The sequence below is a fragment of the Crinia signifera genome, chromosome 4, assembly GCF_055691185.1.
Source record: "Crinia signifera chromosome 4, ASM5569118v1, whole genome shotgun sequence".
NCBI lineage: Eukaryota > Metazoa > Chordata > Amphibia > Anura > Myobatrachidae > Crinia > Crinia signifera.
In genome coordinates this window covers 208,454,810-208,480,397 of record NC_139220.1, presented here as the reverse complement: position 1 = coordinate 208,480,397, position 25,588 = coordinate 208,454,810, and the positions used below count along the sequence as shown (strand labels likewise).

Genomic DNA, 25,588 nt, shown 5'->3' with positions numbered 1-25,588 from the left:
GAGTGTCAAGTGAATTTGTCAAAATTGATGTGAAAATTGACAAGCAAACATTTTTATTCATAATAATGACCTGCAATGTTTACCTTTATATAGGAAATATAATCTTTTTTTACACAATATTGTTTATTTGAATGTATATAACAAATATGAGAGATGCTGGCATTTGAATCCAACATTTTGCATATCTCATACAGAGTTGTTGGCGTTGTTTGCGGATATTTTACGCATCTCTCACAGATGTCGGCACTCAAAAGCGTAATGATCACACATTGGGCATGGCTCTCAGTTGTACACTAATGCATTTGCTGCATTGATCGCGTACACGGGGAAAATGTTAATTCTGCCACTGCCTGGTAATCGATTAAGACACCCACTAGCAGCAGTCTAAAAATCTTACCTTCTACGGATACATATGCAGAGCCTGGTACAGATCCATTTTTTTTATTTGACTCCCTGAGTTACCTTATAGTCATGCAGAATGCTTATGAGAACTGAGACACTGGCGCCATGTTTTCTTTCCTTAGTTTTTGCTGTTACTCCCCATTACCTTCCCCAAATGTTCCCGACTCTCAATTACTTACTGTGAATAAATCCTTCCTCCGAGTGGAACCGCTAAGGTAACTTGGAAGTGTGTAGTATGACCGTGACGCATGCGCAGTCAGCTGATGATCATTCAGTTGCATAAATATTAGCATTAAGTACAACTATGAATCAGGCCCACAATTAATAACATGCCACTTCTAAGACTTGATTCTCAGAAAGGTCTTCAATTATTTATTTTGTTCACCATACATTTCCGTAAGTTATTTAAAACTGGGCTTGTGCAGTTCCAGGGGTGAGAAGAGTAGCCTGTCATGTAAGTTGCACAGGTGAGACATTACCCTACACCATAAACCTTGGAGTTTTAATAAGCTTTCTTGGAATATACAAGAAACCATAACTTTGCCATTATCTTATTTACTCAACGCTGGTAGTCAGAATGGACTATGCATGAACATTAAAGGCTTCAACACGAAATGGCATCCTCTCTATCCCCAAATAACCCTGCCAGCTGGACATTGTAAATACAGCATCATTTTCAGGTCACCCTCTGGTTAGAAAAAAACCTCAAAGTATCATACATGTAAAATCACAACTGGTTAATGTTGCCCAGTATCTCGCAGTAAATAACATCTGCTACTTGTGTAATATCTGGGCGCCCGATTATTTGATTGTATGCCTTAACTTAAGGCATACAATCAGATGCAATGCAACGCGATTTTTCGGCAAAATCGCATCGCATCGCATGCAACCAAATCACATGCGATGGACGCGATTTTTCCATAGGAATCAATGTTACATGGTCCCTGAGACCATTAGGGTCAATGTGAAATGCCCCCCATTGTTTGTATGCCCCCCCCCCATTGTTTGTATGCCCCCTCATTGTTAACGCCACCCCACCATCAACGCCAACCCGAAGTGTGGCGAGCACAGCAGTACGCGTCCTCCGACCTTTTCATGCCCCCACTATCCACGTCAGCGTGGAGTTCATTTTATACAGTGTGGCGAGCCCGAAGCGTGGCAAGCGCACGCGTAATACCTGTGAAGTAATGCGCGTCCCCTCGCGGGGCTCAGTGGCTCGCTGCGCTCACCACACTATATAAAGTCAACTCCATGCCGACGTGGGTAGTGGGGGTATGAAAAGGTCAGAGGACGCGTACCCCCGCCCCTCACGGGCTAACTGCGCTCGCCGCGCTTCTGGTTGGCGTTGATGGTGGGGTGGCGTTAACAATGAGGGGGCATACAAACAATGGGGGGGGGCCTGGGGGACATTTCACATTGACCCTAATGGTCTCAGGGACCATTTGGGACCATTTAACATTGATTCCTATGGAAAATTGCATCCATCGCATCGCATGCGGTTTGGTTGCATGCGATGCAATTTTTCCGACCCGATAATACACAAGTACCTAACATCTATCTATATAGCAGGTGTTTTCAAACTATTTGCTCTGGGACCCCGTCAGACAATAAATATTATTACAGGACCCCAGCAAGTTACCACAGAATGGCCGCCACAAATGTGTGGTAAGTGAAATGAAGTGACCGCTATTGTGACAGGGAGGCAGTGGGTAATGAGGGGATGGCAAAGGGGGTAGGGGGATAGAAGAGGGAAGCAGAGGGTGTTTATTTAAGGAGTTATCCCCCGTCCCCCCTCAACAAACACATTAGTCTGATGGCCAGCAACATGGAGTCGTGACCCCATGCTGAGGTGGTCGGGACCCACTTTGGAGTCAGGACCCACAGTTTGAGAACCGCTGATCTATAGTAAACACAGCGTGGCAGTGAAGAGCCAGAGTTTTGTGCTTAAAAAAGGAACATGAAAACTGATGTAGTTGCCAGCAGCTGACCTCATTTGCCGGAATTACAGGGTGAAATGTAATAGGATGAGAGATTTGGTAAGAAATCTCCAGTTTTTTAAAGTTGTAATCATCTATACTTCAAAATCAAACTGGTTTTGCAGTGTAAATGATTGCCACTTTTTTTTAAAAAAAAATGGAGATTTCTTACCAAATCTCTCACTTTCTGAATCTCTCATCCTATTAAATTTTCCCCATAATGTTAACAATGTTACCCCTGTTTGAATTTTGCTTTGCAGTTCACCAGAAATCACAACATGGACTCTTAGAAAATTTGACGTGCAGACAGATGTCACAGTGAGCCTTATTCAGATGTGGACAGAGTAGCTATTGCTGCTGCTTACATGGAAGCAGCAGCAATAGCACTGTCATGTTAATGCAGTAGGATGTGTGTCACCTCTTACGATACCATCGACCAGCTGTGTGACCCACTGGGATCGCTCAAGCCGGCCGTCACATATATAATAAAGATGCCAAGAAATCTCCATCCTCCGCCATATCCTAACTTTATCTCTTCCCCCAAAATGGTGGTGACACGCCTATCTTTTGGGAAATTGAGACCAGATCTTCCCCTCCGTAAGTCAATGACCGTGTAATGCCTTACTGCATCAATTTAAAGAAGCATAAGCATAACTTCCTGGTGTATATAGAACACTTGGCCATATCAAGGAAGTATGCCTCAACGTTCTTCTCATTATTTTCAGTTTGAGGAGACAACTGCATAAATATCAGAACTGCTAACAGCTATGCATCAGGCCACATTTATATAAAAAATATATCTCAAATATATCATGTACAAGAATAACTTGTAGCATATAATTACAGTATAGTCATGCAGCAAAACAAATACTATGGTATAAATGTACTAGTCCGTGAGCAGGTGGTATGGTGGTTTATCTGCGAAAAAACATCTATGGATTATAAGCAGGGCCGTCTTAAAGGCATTGTGGGCCCTAGGCAAAGCAATGCACTGGGGCCCCTACTTAAGTTTAAAAAAATCAAAACTTACCATGGTGCCTCTCTACCTACTATCAGCCATCCAATAATTAGCATGCTTAAAGCAATTAACGGTTTGGCTGTAGGCAATTCTGAATTTGTGTAATCACAATCGAAGCAGCTGGCACCCTGCTCTATGGTCCCTAGAATTGTGGGGCCCCTAGGGCAGCTGGCCACTAAGCCAATGTGTTAATATGACCTTGATTACAAGGCAAAGTCAACCTGTTTTTGCCTTGTAAATGACTGCCAATTTAAAAATGTCTATTCTTGGACAAACTCCCATACAACCTGCTTCTTGCACCCTATTACATTTAATTCTATGTATTTGTTCTTCATTTACATAGACAGTCTTGTAATTTATTTAGGAGGAAAATGTGTTTGCCCTGTATCTTCTGAAAATGTCTGTAGAGACACATAGGGGTATAATCAATTAATGTCTGATCCATTTCAACATGCATTTGTCGGAATGGATCCGACAATATCTATTCAATGCGGCCAAATCCGACTCGGATTTGAGCCAAATCCAACTGCCCGATTTGGCTGCTACTGCTGCAGCTCACCTGGTCAATGCCGGGACCGGGTGAGTGACAGGAGGAGGCGGGACGGCGAACAAGGGTGACGGGACAGGGTGAGCAATGTGAGGAGGGGGTGGAAGGACGGCAGACGGGATGATTGGCCAGATGAGCTGCTGCTGCTCACCTGATGCCGTCCTCCTTGCTGCATCTCCTCAATCCAATTTTTATTTTTCAAGTCAGATTGAGATTGTTGGAAACGGGGCTAAAACCTGTCAGATTTGGTCGCGTTTCCGCCAAAAGCACATGGATCCGCGGCTACTCTGCCAATCCGCATGGTTTCAGAGTTTGAGCATTCTGATCTGTCGTAAAAAAAAACAGCCCTTCTTGAATAGGTCGGAACCCGTTCTGACCAAAATCATCTTCCCAACCAGATGGCAGTTTTGACTGTAATTGAATGTACAGTACCCCACAGCTGTTTCTGTCTTTGGTAAAATGTTTCTACCTACAAGTAGCCTACACATGGGGTTCTATGTTTGACTTTTGTGTCTTCCCCCTCAGCAGATCCCAGGTTTTCTGCTTACCAAGATGAATTACCAAACTTGTTATGGTGTGGAGTCACTGACCGAGAGCGAGAGCTGCCGTTTGTGGACTGAAAGTCTAATCCACTCTAACTGTGTGCTGTATGTTGGTGAGTTTAGTTTCCACTGCTTCCTTAGTGTGCTGGCAACTTATAAATTACAAATGTAATCCATTGCTCATGCTGCGGACTCCCTGTCTTTCCAAACTGAATATTATGAGCAGAAAATGCTGGTGGTATTATAGTAAATGGCTGGTTTCCTAGGGGGCTGCAAGCTCACGAGCAGGGCCCTCTCTCCTCATGTGCTTTTTACGCTCTGAGAATGATTATTTTTACTCCATTCAATATCACCTAACCCTAGGTCCCTGTCTCCCTAATAATGATTCAGTGTCCTGTCCCCTAATGCAAATATCTTTGTTTACCATGTATTTGCCCTAAATTGTACTGTAAGTCGTTATTTTCTTGTTTTTGCTCATTTATGTATTGTTAGGTGCTGCAGAACCCTTATGGCGCCATATAAATAAACGTCCTCTAATTATTAATCAGTGTAGTAGCAAGCAAGGAACACATAACACACAGCAGCTAAGGCACCTAGGGATGCCCAGGAAGTAATGTTCCGTGATAGTATAAAGGAGTAAGAAGAATTAAGGTGAAGACCATTAATATTGTTACATTTATTGAGGCTATAATATTGTACTTAGGAGGTTATATGCAACATGGCGCAGGGGTTGTGTCATTCTACCCTGCAGTGAATATATGACCTGCAAGATTTTGGGAAAAGAGGCCCAGTGCAGGAATTTCCAGCATACCATGGAGCAGAGATCCTGAGGTACATATAATATAGAAAGAGGCAGTGACTCAGAGTAGCACTCTTGTATGATTACTACATTTCCTGTTCTGGAAAGAAATGAATGTTTTGTTGTGCAGTTGCTATGACAAAGCCCCTCCTTGTGGCTCTAGAACATTTTATTTCTCTGTGGCTTTTTTTTTTTTAGGACTTTCATTACTAGTGAATTTTACTGCAGTTTTAATACATTTAGTAAATTATAAATTCATGTAGTTGATGAGAGCAGGGAGACTGTGTACATGTGCAGCACATGAAGTTGTCTGAGAGATAACAGCAAAGTGTGGTGTAAACAGGAGAATGTAACACATTTGGTCATGCTCAGTAATTCCAGACAATATTTTTAAACTCAGCTGCCAGCAAAGTAATGTGCCGATATGGAGTAAGCCTAAAATGTCTGCTTGCCCTCGTTCTGCTTGCCACATATGTGTCACACATAGGTGACTGTACTTTTGTGACATTACTTGATTGCCAGGGTGTAGACAAATATATGTATACGTGTGTAAATAGTAATAACTGTGTAGATCATTTGTTCTTTGTCATATAATACATCTGGCTGGAAGGTTCATTCTTCCCATCTGTGGTTCTGACTCATGCAGGCACCAGAATGCAGCTGTGTAGGATATACCCCTGCTCTCCACAGCTGTACTGTGCCTGTAAGAAAGAGCAACGCACAGTATCTTGGTTCACGTCACTATAGTGAACTTTCATCTTTTGAACTTTGTGATTTTGCAAGTCGCAATGTAGTTTCTGCGGAAGCCAAAATGCCATATAGCAGATTCATTCTCCTTCCTGCCACAGCATCTGACCGCAGCTATTATCTTATAGATATTATGATAGTAGAAAACTGTGGGGTAAATGTATGAAGCTTGGAGAAGTGCTATCTATCCCCATATAGAGCATTATATGCAAGGTGATAATGCATCAGCCAGTCGGCTCCAAATTGACCAGAGCCGATTGGCTGCAGCATTATCACATACCTATCAACTGTCACGATTACAGCGGGACAGTCCCGATTTTCGGGTCCTGTCCCGCTGTCCCACCTGCGGCAGGCATTGTCCCACTGCGGGGGGTGGCAGTTGGGAGACCCCCCAATCTAATAGAATAGACGCTGTGCGCATGCGCACAGCGTCTATTCTCGTATGAAAATGAGGTCGCGGCTAATTAGCAAAAGCCACGCCCTCATTTGCATACGCCCCACACCCTTTTCGGGCGCTCGCGTCCCTATTTCCCCAACACAGAAGTTGGGAGGTATGTTATCACCTTGTACATAACATTCTTTATGGGAATAGATATCATTTCTTCAAGTGTCATACATTTACCCCTGTGTCCTTTAAGTCCTACTTGCCCCAGAAGGGTGGGCAAGCCTCCCACATTTAGCATTTGTGGCTCTTCGCTGTGGGGGTGGGGCTAAAATGATGCTCATGGCGTCATTTAGTACCACTTGCTCCCTGAAGAGCCGTGTATCGTGGCATTTACCAGAATGGGGTGGGGCTTAATGTGGGCAGGGCTTAGTGTCTAAGTCCCCCCCCCAGAGAGAAGTGACGATCCTTTTTTCCTCTCTCATTTACTTTGCAATAGTGCAAAACTATAATGTGTTTGTCAACATAGGTGTGAAAATTGGCAAGCAAACCTTTTTATTAACCATTTGAGGGCCAACGTTGCTGTGAGATCCTCAAAATATCCATTAAAAATGCCAGCGCTGCTTTTAGCCGCTGTTTTTTTTTCTTTGGTTGCAATATTTGACTAATCTGCAATTACTTGACTTGGCTGTATTTGTATTTATTCATATAAAAAAAACCGATGCTGGCAGTTTTAGCAGTTATTTTGAGGATTGCTCATAGCAATGTTGGCACTCAAAGGGTTAATGTTGTGCTGCGTCTGTATTTCGGGCAAGAGGCAGAACCCAACTTTAGTTACACGGAGGGGCCACCTAAAGGAAACCTAGACATTTCCTTGGTGGTTATTCATTAAGGAAACCATTTTTTAAAGATTTGCACAAATAAATCATGTTTGTTGTTTTTGTTTTGTTTTTTACCTTGAAGGCCATGTGGATGCATTAACATCCAAGTTCTTTATGCTTGAAGAAATCACTGGTGAAAAACTTAAAGAAAAAATCTGTATATTCAAGTAAGTGTAATTACGCTGTTTATTCTCCATTCTTTGCTCACTGGTTTTTATTTATATTATGGTTTTCCTATTTCTCAAATGCATGTGTAGAATTAATTAAGATACTATAGTAATACATTTAAAAAGTTGACATGTTACAAATAATGTACGGACCACAATTTAATTATATGTACAACACTAAGTTAATGATTAGCTATTACATTTAGTACCAAAAGTACGTGATAATTAGTAACTTTAGGTAAAAGTATATAAGCCAGACCGGGCCAAAAGGTAGATTGTGTTCTACCAGTAGATCTCCGTGCATCCTCTGGTAGATCACAACCAAATGAACAAAAATACAATTGAACTGACATCTGAGGCCAGAACGCCATCTCCCGGTAGTGCAGCTTATGTCGTGAAATTACCGAAGTTCTGTGAAGAGCCCCCTGCAGCTGCTATATCTCAGCCTGGCCCCAATGCTTACTGTTCTGTACCGGCACATAGGCTCCTCACAGCACCAAGTACATCCTGAGCGGCTCCTGGATGTAGTGTGTGGGGTTTATTGTCTGATACGAGTGGTACAGGGACTGTTGTTGGGTGATGCTGCTGGAGCTCAGCCTCCTCCTGCTGCATTAATATGCCACCCTGAGTACTTTAACCCCTTCCCGACATTTGACGTACATTTACGTCATGGTCGGGATGTACTTCCCGACACATGGCATAAATGTACGTCATGCCATTAAACTGTCACCGCTTCTATAGACGCGGTGACAGTTTGGAGATGTCTGCTGTCCCTGACAGCAAAATTTTGAGCCAGAACTGCATTTTTGTGTAAAAAATTACATTTTTTTACACAAAAATGCAGATCTGGCTCAATTTTTCATTTTCGCAAGGAATGAAGGAGACAAAGCACCCCAAAATCTGTGCCCCAATTTCTCCCGAGTATGGCAATGCCTCACATGTGACCAAAAAATACCAGTTGGGTGCATGGCAGGACTCAGAAGGGAAGGAGTGATATTTGGATTTTGCAGCACAGATTCTGGTTGAATGACCCCTGAAGCACCCATACAGTGGAACCCCCCCACAAGTGACCCCATTTTGCAAACTACACCCTTCAGGGAATTCATCAGGGGGTATAGTGTACATTTCAAACCCCCAGGGGTTTCACCAATTTTGATACAACTGAGCTGTGAAAATGAAAAATTAAATTTTTTCATTTTCACAGCCCAGTTGTATCAAAATTGGTGAAACCCCTGGGGGTTTGAAATGTACACTATACCCCTAAATGAATTCCCTGAAGGGTGTAGTTTGCAAAATGGGGTCACATGTGGGGGGGTTCCACTGTATTGGTGCTTCGGGGGTCTTGCTAATGCAACATAGCACCCACCATTCATTCCACCACCAAATATCACTCCTTCCCTTCTGAGTCCTGCCATGCACCCAAATGGTATTTTTTGGTCACATATGAGGCATTGCCGTACTCGGGAGAAATTGGGGCACAGATTTTGGGGTGCTTTGTCTCCTTCATTCCTTGCGAAAATGAAAAATTTTGAGCCAGAACTGCATTTTTGTGTAAAAAATTACATTTTTTACACAAAAATGCAGATCTGGCTCAAAATTTTTCATTTTCGCAAGGAATGAAGGAGACAAAGCACCCCAAAATCTGTGCCCCAATTTCTCCCGAGTATGGCAATGCCTCACATGTGACCAAAAAATACCAGTTGGGTGCATGGCAGGACTCAGAAGGGAAGGAGTGATATTTGGATTTTGCAGCACAGATTCTGGTTGAATGACCCCTGAAGCACCCATACAGTGGAACCCCCCCACAAGTGACCCCATTTTGCAAACTACACCCTTCAGGGAATTCATCAGGGGGTATAGTGTACATTTCAAACCCCCAGGGGTTTCACCAATTTTGATACAACTGAGCTGTGAAAATGAAAAATTAAATTTTTTCATTTTCACAGCCCAGTTGTATCAAAATTGGTGAAACCCCTGGGGGTTTGAAATGTACACTATACCCCTAAATGAATTCCCTGAAGGGTGTAGTTTGCAAAATGGGGTCACTTGTGGGGGAGGTTCCTAACTTTTAGCATCTTATGGTGCCTAGAAACCTACATGGTGCCTAAAATATAATCTCATAAAAAGGAGGCTCCAAAATCAAGTAGGTGCTCCTTCTATTATGAAGCCTGTGGTTTGGTCAACGTGCACACTAGGGCCACATATAGGATATTTATGAAAACAAAAGAATTGGGGGAATCAATTTTTAGTCACATTTCTCTAGTAAAATCTACTGTGTTCCTTAGAAAAATGTATTAAAATTGAAAATCTGCAAAAAAAATGAAATTTTGAAATTTCACCTACACTTTGTTTTAATTCCTGTGAAACACCTAAAGGGTTAACAAACTTCCAAAATGCTGTTTTGAATACTGTGAGGGGTGCAGTTTTTGAAATGGCATCATTTATGGGGGTGTCTCACATACAAGTCCCTCAAAGTCTCATCAGAACTGAACTGGTCCCTAAAAAAATCAGTGTTTGAAATTTTCTTGAAAATTTGAGAATTTGCTATTCATATTTTAAGCCTCCTAGTGTCCAAAAAATTTAAAAGGAAGTTGAAATAATGATGGAAACATAAAGTAGACATATGGTCTTTGTTAGTTATTAACTATTTTGAGTGGTATGATTATTTGTCTCACAAGCAGAAAATTTAACATTTTGCAAATTGCTAAATTTTCCATTTTTTTGCGACATTTTGGTATTTTTCACAAAAAAACACAGACTGTATCGACCCAAATTTACCACTAACTTGAAGTACAATGTGTCACGAGAAAACAAAAACAATCTCAAAATCACTGGGATAAGTAAAAGCAAAAAAAAGTTATCCCCACTTAAGTGAGACATGTCAGATTTGAAAAAAAGGGCTCTGTCAGGAAGGCAAAAACTGGCTGTGTCAGGAAGGGGTTAATTCATGGGGAATATCAGTTTATCGACCTTTGAATCAGGCCCATTGACAATGTTAGATCTCTGCTAATTACATGAACTAAAAGTATATCCCTAATCTCAAAAGTCCGGCAACCCCTGATCTAAGGCAACTTAAACAGTATGTACATACATTCCAACATGCATGATCAGCATATAGCTCTGCCCACAGTATCTGGGGAGCCCTGGCAATACGTTTATGAACAGTTGATTGGCTGGGGAAGTGTGTGGAGAATAGCGGGACGTATCTGTTAATCAATTTTTTTTATTTGTATTTTAGGTATAGCACACCACCTTAAGGAAAACCCATGACCTTAAAATAATGTTGTGTAATACTACTGCCGTTTTATTGCAACCACTCATTGTACAACTAAGTATGCACTTTGGCCTCATTTTAATGCAGTGCTATGCAATTTGCACTTATATTAATCACCCCATTTGAGTCTTTGGGTTGCTTCAGATAACGAGTATTACTTTACATCATAAGATTTCACAAAGTTTTTTGAGGGAGATGTGAAGGGGGAAGTCCTGGTCCAGGACACCAAGAAGTAGATTGAGTGAAGAAGATGGAGGTAGAGACAAAAAAGAAATGTTGCTGACAGGACAGATCTGATGGAGTAGAGAGTGTTAAAGTTGGAAAGACACAGAAGTGGCCCTTGGACGTGATAGTGAGAGAAATATTGGTTATCTCATTAGGGAAGTTTCAGTGGTGTGGAGGGTACAGAAGCCAGACTGAAAAGGGTCAAGAATTGAGATGGAGAATGAGATGGTGCAAATATAGAAAATGGTCCAGGTTGGAGCAAGAGAGAGCAAAACAATAGTGTGGCGCGCCACCGAGCCCAAAGCGTGGTGAGTGCAGCGGATTACCTTACATGTAATCTGCGCCCCCTCGCGGGGGGGAACGCTGCGCTCGCCATCTATATAAAATCAACTCCACGCCGACGTGGATAGTGGGGGTATGAAAAGGTCGGGAGGACGCGTAACACGTCCCCTCGCGGGGCTCCCTGCCGTGGATAGTGGGGGGGGGGGGTAATTTGCCAGTATGTATTATAGAAAACGGCAAATGTATCCTTAATTGTGAATGAGACGCACTTGCGTCCGAACCTCTCTTTGGACAGGAGATGCATGTGCTACAGAGCTCCCTAACCCTGTCAGCAGGGTTGCTGTACACCATGACCCCCTTGCCGCCAAAGAGAGGGGATCATGCTGGCGCCAGCAGTGTGAGAGAGGTGCTGACTAGGCTTGCCAGAGAAGCCGGGGACAGAGATGCAGTTCCCGGCAACAGTACGGTATTTACTTGTGTAGTTTCACGGCGGCAGCCTACGCTGATAACGTAGCTTAGGCTGCCACTGTGAAACTACGCAAGTAAGGAAGCTGTTGGGCTACGCTGATAACGTAGCTTAGGCTGCCGCCGTGAAACTACACAAGTAAGGCATCCATTGGGCTACGCTATTAGCGTAGCTTTAAACGTAGCGTAAGCTGCCGCCGTTAAACTACACAAGTACCTAAATGTATACTTTGTCCCCAGTGGTGGGAGAGAAGAAAGGGCGGGAAGGCAGGTGGGGGATGGAGTAAGTTAGAGTTGAGAATGCACTAAGGATTACTATGATCTTCTTAGTGAAGTGAGTGGTGTAGTTAAGGGTAGATGGGGTGAATGTCAATGGAGGAGCATGTGGTCAGTGGAGGAAGTTGTTATTTAGAAGACTGGCATAAGACATTTGAAGTTAGTTTAGCAAAAGATAGCGAGGTTATAAGTAGTAAGCATCAACTTGAAATGGTGGTAGTTGGTGTGAAATTTATTTTCTCCAATACCATATAGCTCTCTGGACTTCAGAGTGCCAGGGTTGGGGAAGACTAAGAGGGATGGCTGGAGCTCAGTGGAGGGTCAAGTTGTAGAGTGAGACCGTTTGTCAGAGGAGAAGATAGGAAATAAGATGGTGACCAGAGAGGAGGAGAAGGTGGGGATCAAAAAGTCATTCAGGAGATGATGAGTGGAATTAGGTTGGAGAGGAGTAAGTTTGGGAGGCAGGCTGTAAATTTTATCTAGGAGGTGGGACCATGGGTTTTTTCAATGATGCAAAGCTGAATAAGGTGCTAGAATGAACACTAGTTTTGCTTTTATAACTTGTGTGTTTGTATCTGCTACTTCGGTATATATATTGTCCTTGAAACTAGCAATGCTGCTACTCCATGCTAGTGCTGTAGTAAAACACCTCAATACATCTTAATAGGTGAACCCATGGACAAGATAAAGGTGTTATAGCAAAGCTAAATAATGGCGTTTTCACTTGGATCTCTGAAAGCTAGCTTACTAACAACATCTTAAATATACTATAAAGTACTAAAGAAACAAACTGTCATGCATTGATCCTTCTTACAGGGGTGGGCAACCTCCGGCCCGCGGGCCGGATACGGCCCCCGTACCCAATATGTCCGGCCCGCCCGCCTGCCTATATTACAGCCGCCCGCCTATATCACAGAAGTATCATCCGCCCGGCCGCCTATATTTCATACCAGCCGCCGGGGATGGCTGCTGCTGCTGCCGCCGAGGAGATGTGCATAAGACGCGCCCGCCAATCACTGCCGGCGCATCCCCTCCACAGCCACTGTGATTGGCGGGCGCGTCTTCAACACATCTCCCCGGCGGCAGCAGCAGCAATCCCCAGCACCTGGTATGTAATATAGGAGGGCGGGCGGCTGATACATCAGTAATATAGGCGGGCGGGCGGCTGATACATCAGTAATATGGGAGGGCGGGCAGCTGATTAATCGGTAATAAAGCCGGGCGGGTGGCAGGGGAGATATGCAGAAGATGCGCCCACCAATGCTGCTTCTCTCACCCACCCTTCCCCAGTGACTGACACATCCAGGGGTTGTCATTTACCCCTGGATTCACCCCCAAACAGGTTAATGTGATTATGTCTGATTTTCATTATCAGACATAATCACATTAACCTGTTTGGGGGTGACACCCCCCCTTCCTCCACACTGTCACTTTTTATGGTGTTTCTGCCCACATGTATATGTCGCTGCCCGTGTGTATAATGCCCACATGTATATGCCGCTGCCCGTGTGTATAATGCCCACATGTATATGCCGCTGCCAGTGTGTATAATGCCCACATGTATAAGCCGCTGCCCTTGTGTATTATGCCCACATGTATATGTCGCTGGCCGTGTGTATAATGCCCATATGTATATGTCGCTGCCCGTGTGTATAATGCCCACATGTATATGTCGCTGTCAGTGTGTATAATGCCCACATGTATATGCCGCTGTCAGTGTGTATAATGCCCACATGTATATGCCGGTGCCCTGTGTATAATGCCCACATGTATATGCCGCTGCCCTGTGTATAATGCTCACATGTATATGCCGCTGCCCTGTGTATAATGCCCACATGTATATGCCGCTGCCAGTGTGTATAATGCCCACATGTATATGCCGCTGCCCTTGTGTATTATGCCCACATGTATATGTCGCTGTCAGTGTGTATAATGCCCACATGTATATGTCGCTGTCAGTGTGTATAATGCCCACATGTATATGCCGCTGCCCTGTGTATAATGCCCACGTGTATATGCCGATAATTGATGATTTTTATATGGCCCCCGAAGGGTTTTCAAATTTTCCAAATGGCCCTCGGTAGAAAAAAGGTTCCCCATCCCTGCTTTAATACATTGGTTCCTAAAGCATGGCATCCTGGTATATAATAATTTTCTTGTGCATCACCCCTAGGCCAAATGTTTTTTATTGACAAATTTAGAAATAAATATTATATTTAGTAAATTGTGTTTATATGTCATCCTTATGCTGTGTACACACGGTGAAATTCCCTTGCTATTTGACTTATTATTCGACTGCTATACAATCTTTGCCAACTCTGTACTATTTACATACAATTCATGCTATCTACATTAGATTTGCACTATACAGTCATTACTGCCCTGTCTGTCTGGGTTACGATTTGTGCTGTCACGGGAGCGCGCATCGGGATCGCAAGGTAAAAAACCTGTGCTATCTGCATACGATCTGCATGCGATTTTGACTATATAGTCAAAATCTCATGCTGATTGTACCCGTGTGTACACCTTAGAAGCAAATATTGTTCTTGACCACATATTTACACCTGTTTGTCTACATTTTTTATGATTGGTAGCCAATTACACTGGTTTTTCCTATTAAATTGACCATAAATAATTTGAATTGGTGCTTTACCGCCAACCCAAGGAACCCCTGGGTGTCACAATGCACAATTTGGGAACCACTGATTTAATATATATGTTTGGCAATTAAAATTAGAAGACACAAATAATATAGGGCTACAGTCCATTTTAAATAGCAAAAGAAATGTCATGTACCCATATTATTTTGCAAATTGCAAGCTATTATTTTCTGTTATTTGCCATTTTCATCCGAGTAGCGCTCTGTTGTGATCCTCAATTTGCTACACAACACTGATTCTTATTCTATTATAAACATTGGTGCAGTTGTATGAGGTTGCGTTTAAAACCAAATTTGTATTTGTTTTTTTCTCCAGCACTGTGTTAGAGGTTACCCCTGTGGCTGTATTCTTCAGTAATACTTTTACGCCAGCAAGGCCAGGTCACACCTGGATTTTGTTCTCTGCTCCAAGCCAAGTGGGACCTGGCTTGCAACACCTTTTAGACAGGCGTCCCGATGCGGCAAAATGCCAGACAGGTTGTCCCCAGAGATGGGGTCTGAGCCGCTGCTGGGAGATGAGAGCATCTCCAAGTACCGGCTTTTCCATTGCAATGAACAGGGTAATGGTGTGTACACACGGCCGACAGCCGTACTATTTGATCCCAATGCGATCGGATAGCATCGGGATTGAATCACACAGCATGGCAAAAGACATACATGCAATTTTGACTATCTAGTACTGACCTGTACTATATAGTCAATGCAGCCCTGTCTATTTGGCTTCGATTTGTGCTGTGCGGGAGCACGCATCGGAATCCAAAGGTTAAAAAACCTGTCCGATCACTATACGATCTGTGTGCGATCCCGATGCGATTTTGACTATATACTCAAAATTGTAGGCTAAATTGAAACCATTACCCATTAACACTGCAAAGCAATCTGGGTTGAACGTGTGTTCAACCCTGAGCACCTGCCTGGTTGATAACCCGGGTCAGACCTTATACACCACCTGCAGAGCTGGGATTTTGCGCGCTCCTATGCAAAAACCTGGGCTTACAGGGCTGGTGTAAAAGTAGTATAAATGTATTTTGTTTAAAGTATAATACATTTTATTAACAGATGTAGAAATGCTTAAAGTGTACACTGCCATCTATTTAGTAATGCATAGTTCTTTTTCCTATGTAGGCCCGCTAACTGCCTGAACTCTCTACGTCATATTCTAAAGTGGGTAACTGGGTGAGTGTGACATTTCAGTCTTATCATTTACTGTATGTTTAGTTTAGTCCTCAAGTAGAACATAATTCAATTGTCTCCCATAGGAACAAGTGCATTTCAGCAGCATACCTCCCAACTTGTGTCCGGATGAAATAGGGACACTCGCGCGGCGAAAAGGGGGCGGGGCGTATGCAAATGAGGGCGCGGCTTATGCTAATTAGCCGCGACCTCCTTTTCATACGAGAATAGACGCTGTGCGCATGCGCACAGCGTCTATTCTACTAGATTGGGGGGTCTCCCAACTGCCACCCCCCGCAGCGGGACAATGCCTGCCGCGGGTGGGACGTCGGGACAGGACCCGAAAATCGGGACTGTCCCGACGGAATCGTGACAGTTGGGAGGTATGCAGCAGTGCCAATCTATCTAACATAAATTGGCACTTTATGGCACAAGTCAGGCAGGCAGAACAGTCTCAATGCAAAGAAGACATTTCCTGGAAGTTTAGACAGAAATGTTTATGAAATCATGGGTTTTGTTACAGCCTCAGTGGTATTACATCCTCACTGAGCACTTTCATATTGATTTTTATCTAAGTGGTCATGGTTTATAATGGAAGCCATCAAAGCTAGCAATATAAGAGGGAATATGTACTTGGCTGACTGACACACTCACATCCTAGCAAACAAGAGAGGGGACTCTGTCATGTAGGTTGGTACAGAAAAGTGACTCATATAGGAAGTTGTCACCATGAATACACCTTGTTTACTTCTGATTCATCCCTGTAGTGGTCAAATGGAGCCCTAAATAAAAAGCTACATTGTAAGAAAAAGGTGTATTTGTACATTTACTATTTGAGAATTTTTGATGCTCCCCAAGGAACTTCTGCATATTACAGTATAAGAATGTTCTACCCTCTTTATTAACCACTTCTCAAGTCTGTGTCACGACTTTACCTGTTTCTATTTAATATTAGACCAGCAATATTGTACCAAAGTGGGTAAGCCAGTAGCATACCTCCCAATTGTCCCGGTTACCGCGGGAACTTCCCAGTTTTTGGGAACGTTCCCTTGTCCTGCCTGGGGCCGGCAGTGTCCCGCAGCGGAGGAGGGAAGTTGGTAGTCCCCACTGTCGCCCATGAATAGACGTGCACATTTGCACAGCGTTTTTATTTATGCCCGGCAGCGATGAAAACAGGCCGTGGCCTCGTGGGAGAGCTACGGGTATAGGCCACACCCCCTTTCACTAGGCCGCATCCCCAACATTTCTGACGTGCCTTCGCGCTTCCCTCCTCCTCCAAGAAAGTTGGGAGTTATGCAGTAGTTTCCCTACTTTCAAAGCATATGACTACGATGATAACTGCATGGCTAAAAACAGGCTAAACTAGCCCAATAGTACATTGGACTATCTAATTCTAGACTGCTTTTATTGTGCTGTTTGATATGGGGATCCAGGATAAGTTTCAGGGCCCATGCGTTATCCCACAAAAATGGTTCTCCATTAGCTGCTTATCAGGGATAATGTTTTAGCTGCTGAAGCGTAACTCCCAATAACTGTAGCTTATCGGGGCTAATTGTCCATTTAACACTAAAGAACTGTAGTTAAGTTGTATTTGTGGGTCTTACTATGCTGTAGGTGTGACCAAATCTGGTCCTTGAGCAGTTTGTTTTCCAGGCTACTTGAAGATCTGTAGAATGTGTCGGTTAGGAATGAATGCAGCGGGTTGGAAATGTGACCGTAATGACTACATCTGTGCACCAGCTAGGTGGTCTGGAAAATGGGAACTGTTTGTAGCTCTTGAGGACTGGGTACTGTACTCAACCAAGAACGCATGAAAACTTGGGTACACAATTTAGTTTTCAAGTATAAAGTAAATCAGGATTGTTCTTTTAAATACATTGTTTTAAATTATTTCCTGTTCCAGGGGCCAAATGCACTAACCAGCACCTAACTGTCATGTTTCAAACCCATCGTTATAATCTAATTGGCTGGTTGCATTTTACACTCAACTTTATCACTTTTTGAAACTTGGTGTATCTGGCCTCAGGACTTGGTCAAAATTATCTATTTATTTGTAGAGTATATAGTATTAGTTGTGGCATTTGATACAAAATATCTGCTAGCTGTGATTGTGAATATTAATATATGTTGTTTTCCTTCACACAGTTTGCAGGATGGTTCTTATCTCCTGAGCCATGTGTCTGGCGACTCCTCAGTCTATCTTTATAAAAATGACACAGAGAACAAGAGAGGGTCCTATAACCTGCATGATTCCCATAACAATCCTCCTGAAATATCCTCATTTGTCTCCGTCCCATGGGTGCCTTTGAATCCATATCTTTTGCTGAACTATCACATCCAACATGGTCGCCCTCCTTGCACCTTTCCACCTGTGCCAGAGAAGAGTGCTGGGCGAACAAAGGTATGTGTATAAGTAATACTATACAGTACAGAGAGGGTGGTGTTCAGTGCCAGCTCTGCAGGATTTGTAGATTACTGTGATTGTTCTGCACATTCCTAACACTGGGGGTAGAGTTTATTCACAGGATCTTTTGTAGGAGGTGTAGTTTCCAGTATCTGTTCTCTTGTGGAAAAAGCGAAAAATGTTGATATTTAAACTGAATGTTAGGAAGAACTTAATAGTAGGAGATTGTATTTTATGCTGGGCAGCGTCACTGCAAATAAGATTTCAGAAGCCTTTTTTTGTTCTACAATAAGAACATACAATGTAGGCATTAGTATCCTTTTTAAGTTGAACCCTTCCTGCTACTGACTGAATTTTCTTATACCATACCTGTAATTGTTTGTTTTATAGAAACAAGGAAAGCAAGCTCGTGGATTACCCTGTTGCTGCAGTAGGGCTATAACACCTTGATGACCAAATTTTTTGTGTTAAATGCAAATGTACAGTGTAAAGTTCATGTTTCCAAAGTGTTCTGACAAATGCTATGTGTTTCACTGCACAGTTAAAGGAAAAAAATAGGTTAGAGTGGCATTATTCCTTGTATTTAGTACACAGAACATTAATCACATGCCCCAAGCTCATATTTCACAGCCAGCATCCGTCCGTGGCAAACGCAGGATTTTTTTATAGGTTTTTTTTCAAATGTAATCCAAAATCTCCCACTCTGCAGCGCATTGGAGTAAGTAGGGGAGTCTGGGGGAGCGGTAACAGCCCTAGAAATCGGTCTTTTGATACACTGGATACTGTATGGAATACAGTATTAATGTTTAACAGTACAGATGGTCTATAGTATAGGCTGTTTCAAATATTTAAATAAGATAAGTGGTCAGAAAAAGGTTATCATCATAAAAAAGAGGTGGGGGAACTCATTTCTCTATGCCACCTAAATTACCCCCCTCCCTCCCCTCCCCCTGCAGAGACAGGGCCAGGGGTAGGGTTTTTGGTATCCCCCTGCAAACTAGAATGCTTTTCTGTGAGTAGTACTGTGCAGGTCAAAGGTGGAGGTTAAAATGTTCCACTTCGCCATTAGAGGTGGTGGAACTCAGTTCCACCCCGTTCCCCCTCACTTTAACCCCTGGATCCAGTACTGCACTTTGTAAGCTCACATTCTCCAACCTCTAGGTAAGGCTCCTGGCTCTTCCTCCTGTCTTCTACTCTCTGGTCCATTGCAATGTTTGAGGGCTCAGATCCACACATACAGTAAATGTGGTAGAAGAAGCTGGTACACTAGGCATGTGCAGCAGCTCCGCTCTGTCCCATAAACTGCATGATGTGGTGGCAGCTCTATTGATCATATTATATACCAGTGCTATTGTCATAATTTAACGCACTTGCCAAGAGGAGGGGGTTTCCGGACAACCAGAAACCCCCCTTTCGTTTGCCTATGAGCATTATCCCATAGATCGAAAGAATTATTATGTAATCCCGAGTTATTGTTGCCCACAGTCAAGCTTGCCATGAGTGAGTTGAGAAGCTCTTTGTATACTGCAGCGGTTCTCAAACTGTCGTCCTGACCCCAAAGTGAGTCCCAACCTTCTCAGCAGGAGGTCACGACTCCATGTTGCTAACCATCAGGCTGATGATATTTCTAATCTCTTAGCCAGTGATCCAAGGAGTTAAAAGTTGAATTGTCTGGATTTTTTTTTTTTTTTAAAGATTCCTCACATTATTTTGTGCCGCCATAATGCTGCCATGTATGTGCATGTCTGCTGACTACTCATGTGATGTGATGGGATGATCTTCTGCAGTAACTTGCTGGGGTCCTGTAATTATTTTGATTGCCTGATGGGGAATAGTGACAAACTCTAGGCGAGACACAGCTCTGCTGCTTTTGTATAATGTTGCTTTTTCTCTTTTATAACGCCTAGAAAGGCCATACTAAACTCCACAGGATGTATTGAGGAATTCAAAGACAGAATATTATTAAATGGAGCTCAATATCACATAAACTACAATGCATAATAATAAAATATAGTGATACCAAATTTACTTAAAGAAATTTGTAATTTTTTTTTTTTTTTTAAACATTTTAAAATCTACCCATAATTATTTCCTTGTAACATCAGGTTGGAGGCTTATTTTCTTTTCTACACAAATTGTTTAGATTAATTCTAATTTCAGTATGTAAACTATAGTATTAGCTTTATAGAGTGAAATATTGTATGTAATAAAGTTGCATGATGCCAGTTAATGTGTCATTGTTTATGGGACACAGTAGGTAGTTATAGCAATGATTTTGTATGCAATACAAGGATACAGTGCATTTTAAGTGGAATTGCATACCGGCAAACTGCAGTACATAAGTATTCCTGGTTTAAAGTTTTTGGTACTTGTCTATTAGCAGGGCGCCCATTACGTAGTTTGCGCAGTGGTGTATTGAGAATACCAATACACCACTATGCTGGCTACGTAAACTACGTAACTTACGTAAACTACGTAACTTACATAGCTTGTTCAGGAGCTGTGCTAATACACAATGGGGAAGATGTATTAAGCCTTAACAAGAGATAAATGCAAGGGTGATAAAGAGAGAGATAAACGTCCAGCCAATCACCTGCTAACTGCCATGTTACAGGCTGTGTTTGAAAAAAGTCAGTAAGGAGCTGATTGGCTGGACGTTTATCTCTCATTGTCAACCTTGAATTTATCTCTTGTAAAGGCTTAATACATCTGCCCCAGTGGTTCATATCCCCACTATCCACGTCATACCTCCAGTATCCACATGGGCGTGGATTTAATTTTATAAAGTGCTCGCCACACTTTATAAATTTATCTCCACGCCCACGTGGATACTGGGGGTATGACGTGGATAGTGGGGATATGATTGTGTTAGTGGGTGAAATGTGTGTTGATAGTGTGTGTGTGTGTAGTGCATTATACTTACCTAACGTCCATCGCGATCCTCGCAGCGATGTCCCCGGCGCTAGCATTCCCCTCCTCCATGACACCCCGGCGGCAGCGTTCCCCTCCTCCAGCAGCCTCCTCCATGACACCCCGGCGGCAGCAATGTACGCAATTAGCGTAGTGCAGCTGGCGGAGCAGGGAAACCATGTGATGCTCCCCCAGCGGCAGTACACTGAATTACGTACATTGCTGCCGCCGGGGAGTGACGAGTGACTGCCGGAGGAGGGGAACGCTGCCGCCGAGGTGTCATGGAGGAGGGGGAACACTAGCGTTCCGCTCATAGCGTCAGCGCAGCGTAGCCGAGCGCCCAGCTAATACACAAGTACCAAGTTTTTTATTAACTTTTCTAAATTCTGTGATCCCATACATTAATTACTGCGACTTCTCTAAAAGGAGAAGTCGCAGCCGATCCCCCTTGAGCCATCTGCGACCTTCCCAGGCGGCAGAACACATGCAATATATTGCATGCAATCCCATTACCCACTGCTGGGAGGCTGTCCGAGTCAAAGGTTGGACAGGTCCGATCTCTGATCTAATGCAAACGGGAGCGCACATCAGATCTAATAATCACTTGATTTTGCCACTTTCCACCTGATTTCTTTGCCTGATCCCTTGGAATTTAGTGAAATGTGGTCAAATCAAACTAGTGTATAGCCATCATAAAGGTTCCTGTACAAATAAAAGTAGACCTGTTTAAATTCAAAAGTTGGTTACACATTAGACAAGATTTTTCAGCAATATAGTTAATGATATTTTTGTTCATATTGTCTAGTGTGTATGCACTATATCATTAACAGTGCACGCTCCCGCAGGTCTTACTAACCTCCTCTGTTGTCTGTATACGCAGTCAAATCTGGACTATATATTAATTTATCCCCCTAAACTATTCAATTAGTCCCTGAAAACAACCTGTACCATGCATTTAATAGGGATTTTTTTTCGGTCTGAGTAGACCCGAAATGGAATCCCAGCTAAATATCCAGTAATTTGTGCCAGAATCATGTTAACACGTAGGTCCAGGAACCTATTCCGGATTCTTACTAGGTTATTAGGTGAAAAAAAGGCTCCTATTCAATATCCGTGGACGTTAAATCCTGGGTCTACCACCTTTTTGTACACACAATCATTTACTGAGTGTTACTGAATTCCTCCTTGGTGTTTTTTAACTATTTTTTTTGTATTTTGCATCATAAAAGTTTATACAACACCTAAATACATCTACATGAAGTAATACTTCTAGTGAGACTTTCAGAACACGATTCTTTACTTCAAATTTAATCAAGGGAAAATGTTTATTAGAAACAAAGATATTACTCCCACAAGTGCCTTGTTCCTCCCGGCTTTACAACGGGCTTGTTACATAGGGTTATATTTATATTTTCTGCATAATATCGTCATATGGGATTTATTAGTGTTCCCAGTAATAGGTTTTTCCTTCCAGATCCCTCTTACTGCAGTGTTTATTTATTTCTACAGACTGTCAGGGAAGTCCTGTGGTTGTCCTCATACAGTGCAGTGATTGGTTAAGCTGTTGCTAGGAAAGACTAAAAGACCAGCTCTCCGATCTGGGGAGGGAGCTGCATATTTATAGAGAATGGATTTTGATGTCATTCTTGGATCATAAGCAATGGGCAGCCTGTTGCTGAACTCTGGCTATTTGCACATACTATAATGCTTTGGGAAATATGGAATGCAAACTCTAATGTGTGCATTTAGCTTTTGGTCATAATTAATGAGATTTAAGAGGAAAAAGTTCTTGCTGAATCTTTGCCTTTTAAAATATGGCTCCTATTCCTCCTATAGTCTGGACTGTAACCTTTGTTCTGGGAGTGTCCCCCTGAAGTTTGCTGGATGTAAAAAAATGTGTGCTCATCTCTTACATACAGACGTGTGTGTGTGTGTGTGTGTGTGTGTGTGTGTGTGTGTGTGTGTGTGTGTGTGTGTGTGTGTGTGTGTGTGTGTGTGTGTGTGTGTCCTGTCCCTTTCCCAACTAGCTGCATTAGACAAAGACATAGATTCTCATTGTTTCAGTCAAAGGGCAGTATTCAATGAGGCTGATTCGCCATGTTCTACGGCGAATGTGTGCGATTTTCGTGCTCTAAGGTGAATCTTTTTACTTCAACATGCAATGTTCGCCGACGGTGAACAGTGAATGTCTGATAGTCACCGCAATTCGCTGTGGTTTTTCAATGGGTTTTTCAATGTGATTCATTGTGAGTGTATTCAATGTGTCACCATTTTTTTATAGTGAACTTTTAAAATAAGAGTTTTATTTTTTTAAATTTGGTGTCACAAAATCAGGAATTTTATTATGTGAAGGGGCATGCTATTTTTATTAATTTGCTTACAGCACATGAATATAAATTTAATAAAATAAAATATTTTTTTTTTTTACACATAACAGCCAGCAGGGGAGCCGGGAGCCGAGAGCCGCTCATTAGATATTCATATATTCACTGCTCCCGATCATTACATATGCACGATCAGGAGCAGTGCAAGCGGCTCCCTACCCGCGGCCCTGCTTTTGCCCCACAGTGTCCGGCAAGGCAGGGAGGCTTCTATCTCCCTGCCTGCCGCCGTCCCCTTGCTCCCTGCGATGAACGGTTAAGAATCACCGTCAGGGGGAGCGAGCCACTGCAGCATTGAATACGGCGAATGCTCCAGCCCTCCGGAACATGACGACTGTACAGCAAATCCTAAAATAATACACATAAAATAAGGTACATACAATATCATCATCTTACATCCAAGCCCCTTAGGAACAATATAAATCCCAGGTGCCTGTCTCACTTGGCACTGGCAGGCAGCAGCACCGTGAGCTTGATAATGTATAAGCAGCTAAAAGCCCCTCTCTGGTTGCAATCTAGTCTGAGTGACACTGACACGCGGTCATTGTGTCGTATCACTCCCACCGATGTTCACTATGTGGCTCTGGAATCCCCCTCTGCTTAAGTAGGTTGTTGGGCCGGCTCAGCTGATGAGCCAGGAGTGTAGAATTTTTTGGGGGGTGACTAGTCGCACAGAAAATATCTGAGGTAAATTTTATGGTGGACCCTCCTAAATAGATCTGATTCAACTTGACATATATCTGATAAGGGGTGTGCTACCATGGGACACAGGGTTACTGGCACACAAGAAAGAAAAGAATGTCTCTGTGTGGTGCACCTAGAGAGTTTCTAAAATTTAACTTTTATTCAATAATTTTTTTTTAAACTGCGAAATATGAAACGGTGTGAGGATTCTATTTCCTTTTTATATGTCATTGTTTTGTTTCATGTGTATATTTGTTTTATATTTTGCAGTTTTTAAAAAAAATTATTGTATAAAAGTTAAATTTTAGAAACTCTCTAGGTGCACCACACAGAGACATTCTTTTCTTTCTTGTGTGTGAGCCAGGAGTGTGTCTGCTAAGCGTGACCTCTCTGAAGCCCTGCAGTGCACAGCTGCACATATGGGCAACGACTGAAGGCCTCCATGCACCAGAACGATATGTACAACAATTTAGACGGATTGTGTGCACAAAGGGTTGTCCCGCAGGCCGAGTGGTCGTCCCTCAGATCAGACATGCTGCACGTCCGATCCGTTGGCTTCCACTGCAATTGTTAGAGTATTGTATGTGCTTTTAAAGCACATACGTTCCCTCGTTCAACTGCACTTACCACCTGCATACGACAAGGGTGTTCTGGTGTGTGTTGGCCTTTAAGCTGACTAAGTGCTGCTGCTTGTGCTTAGCAGTGTTGCCCAGTGAAAAAAAAATCAGTTGTGCGCCCATTTCCTTTATGAGGGATGGGGGTGCTTCTTATTTTATGAGTCCTGGGCCATACAATATCTGATGGCAGCCCTGCTTACAAAAGTAGATGGTCATTTAGACAGTGTGTACACTGTAGCTCTAGCAGTATCAGTATGATTTCTTGGCGGTCAGGATGCCGGCGGTCAATATCGCTGCATCCCAAATGCTGGCAACGCCGATGGGCTCAGAAGCTAAGATCCCATCCTTCCTGCAGCATAACCCTAACCTCCCCCCTCAATGCCTAATCCTCCCTCCTCACCCCAAGGTGATGCCTAAACCTAACCTCCCCTCCCACAGCCTGACCCTAACCCTCCCAGTATGCACCTAAACTTAACAACCCCCATTCCCGACTACATACTCACCTCACCCCTCGAATCGGGATCTCATCTGTCTGGATTCCGGCGCCAATGGACTGACCCTGGTCTCCGACGAGAACACAAGCCCTGACCAGTGATTAACTAGATTTATCCAGCATACCGGATAGTAATCACCAGGCGGCAGCGACGTGCATCGTTATGGCCCCTACACAGGGAGCGATGTAGGGTTTTTCTCTAAGCGATCTAGTTAGATTAAGTAGAGAATGACCTGAAATTGCTCAGTGTGTAGGCCCTATTAAGTCTGTGGAAGGGTTGTGTC

General features: G+C 43.0%; 1 protein-coding gene across 4 annotated transcripts in view; it reads left to right on the top strand.

Moving 5' to 3' along the window:
* ICE2 (interactor of little elongation complex ELL subunit 2) overlaps positions 1-25,588 on the top strand; it is a 98,885-nt gene that overhangs the window by 64,202 nt on the left and 9,095 nt on the right. For 3 of the 4 annotated variants that reach the window (XM_083183645.1, XM_083183642.1, XM_083183644.1), the window contains exons 12-15: positions 4,469-4,598; positions 7,377-7,461; positions 15,768-15,818; positions 17,961-18,216. In XM_083183645.1, the coding sequence (XP_083039771.1) occupies positions 4,469-4,598; positions 7,377-7,461; positions 15,768-15,818; positions 17,961-18,216 (522 nt within the window). The remainder of the gene's footprint in view (positions 1-4,468; positions 4,599-7,376; positions 7,462-15,767; positions 15,819-17,960; positions 18,217-25,588) is intronic. The other variant, XM_083183643.1, reaches the window with a different exon arrangement.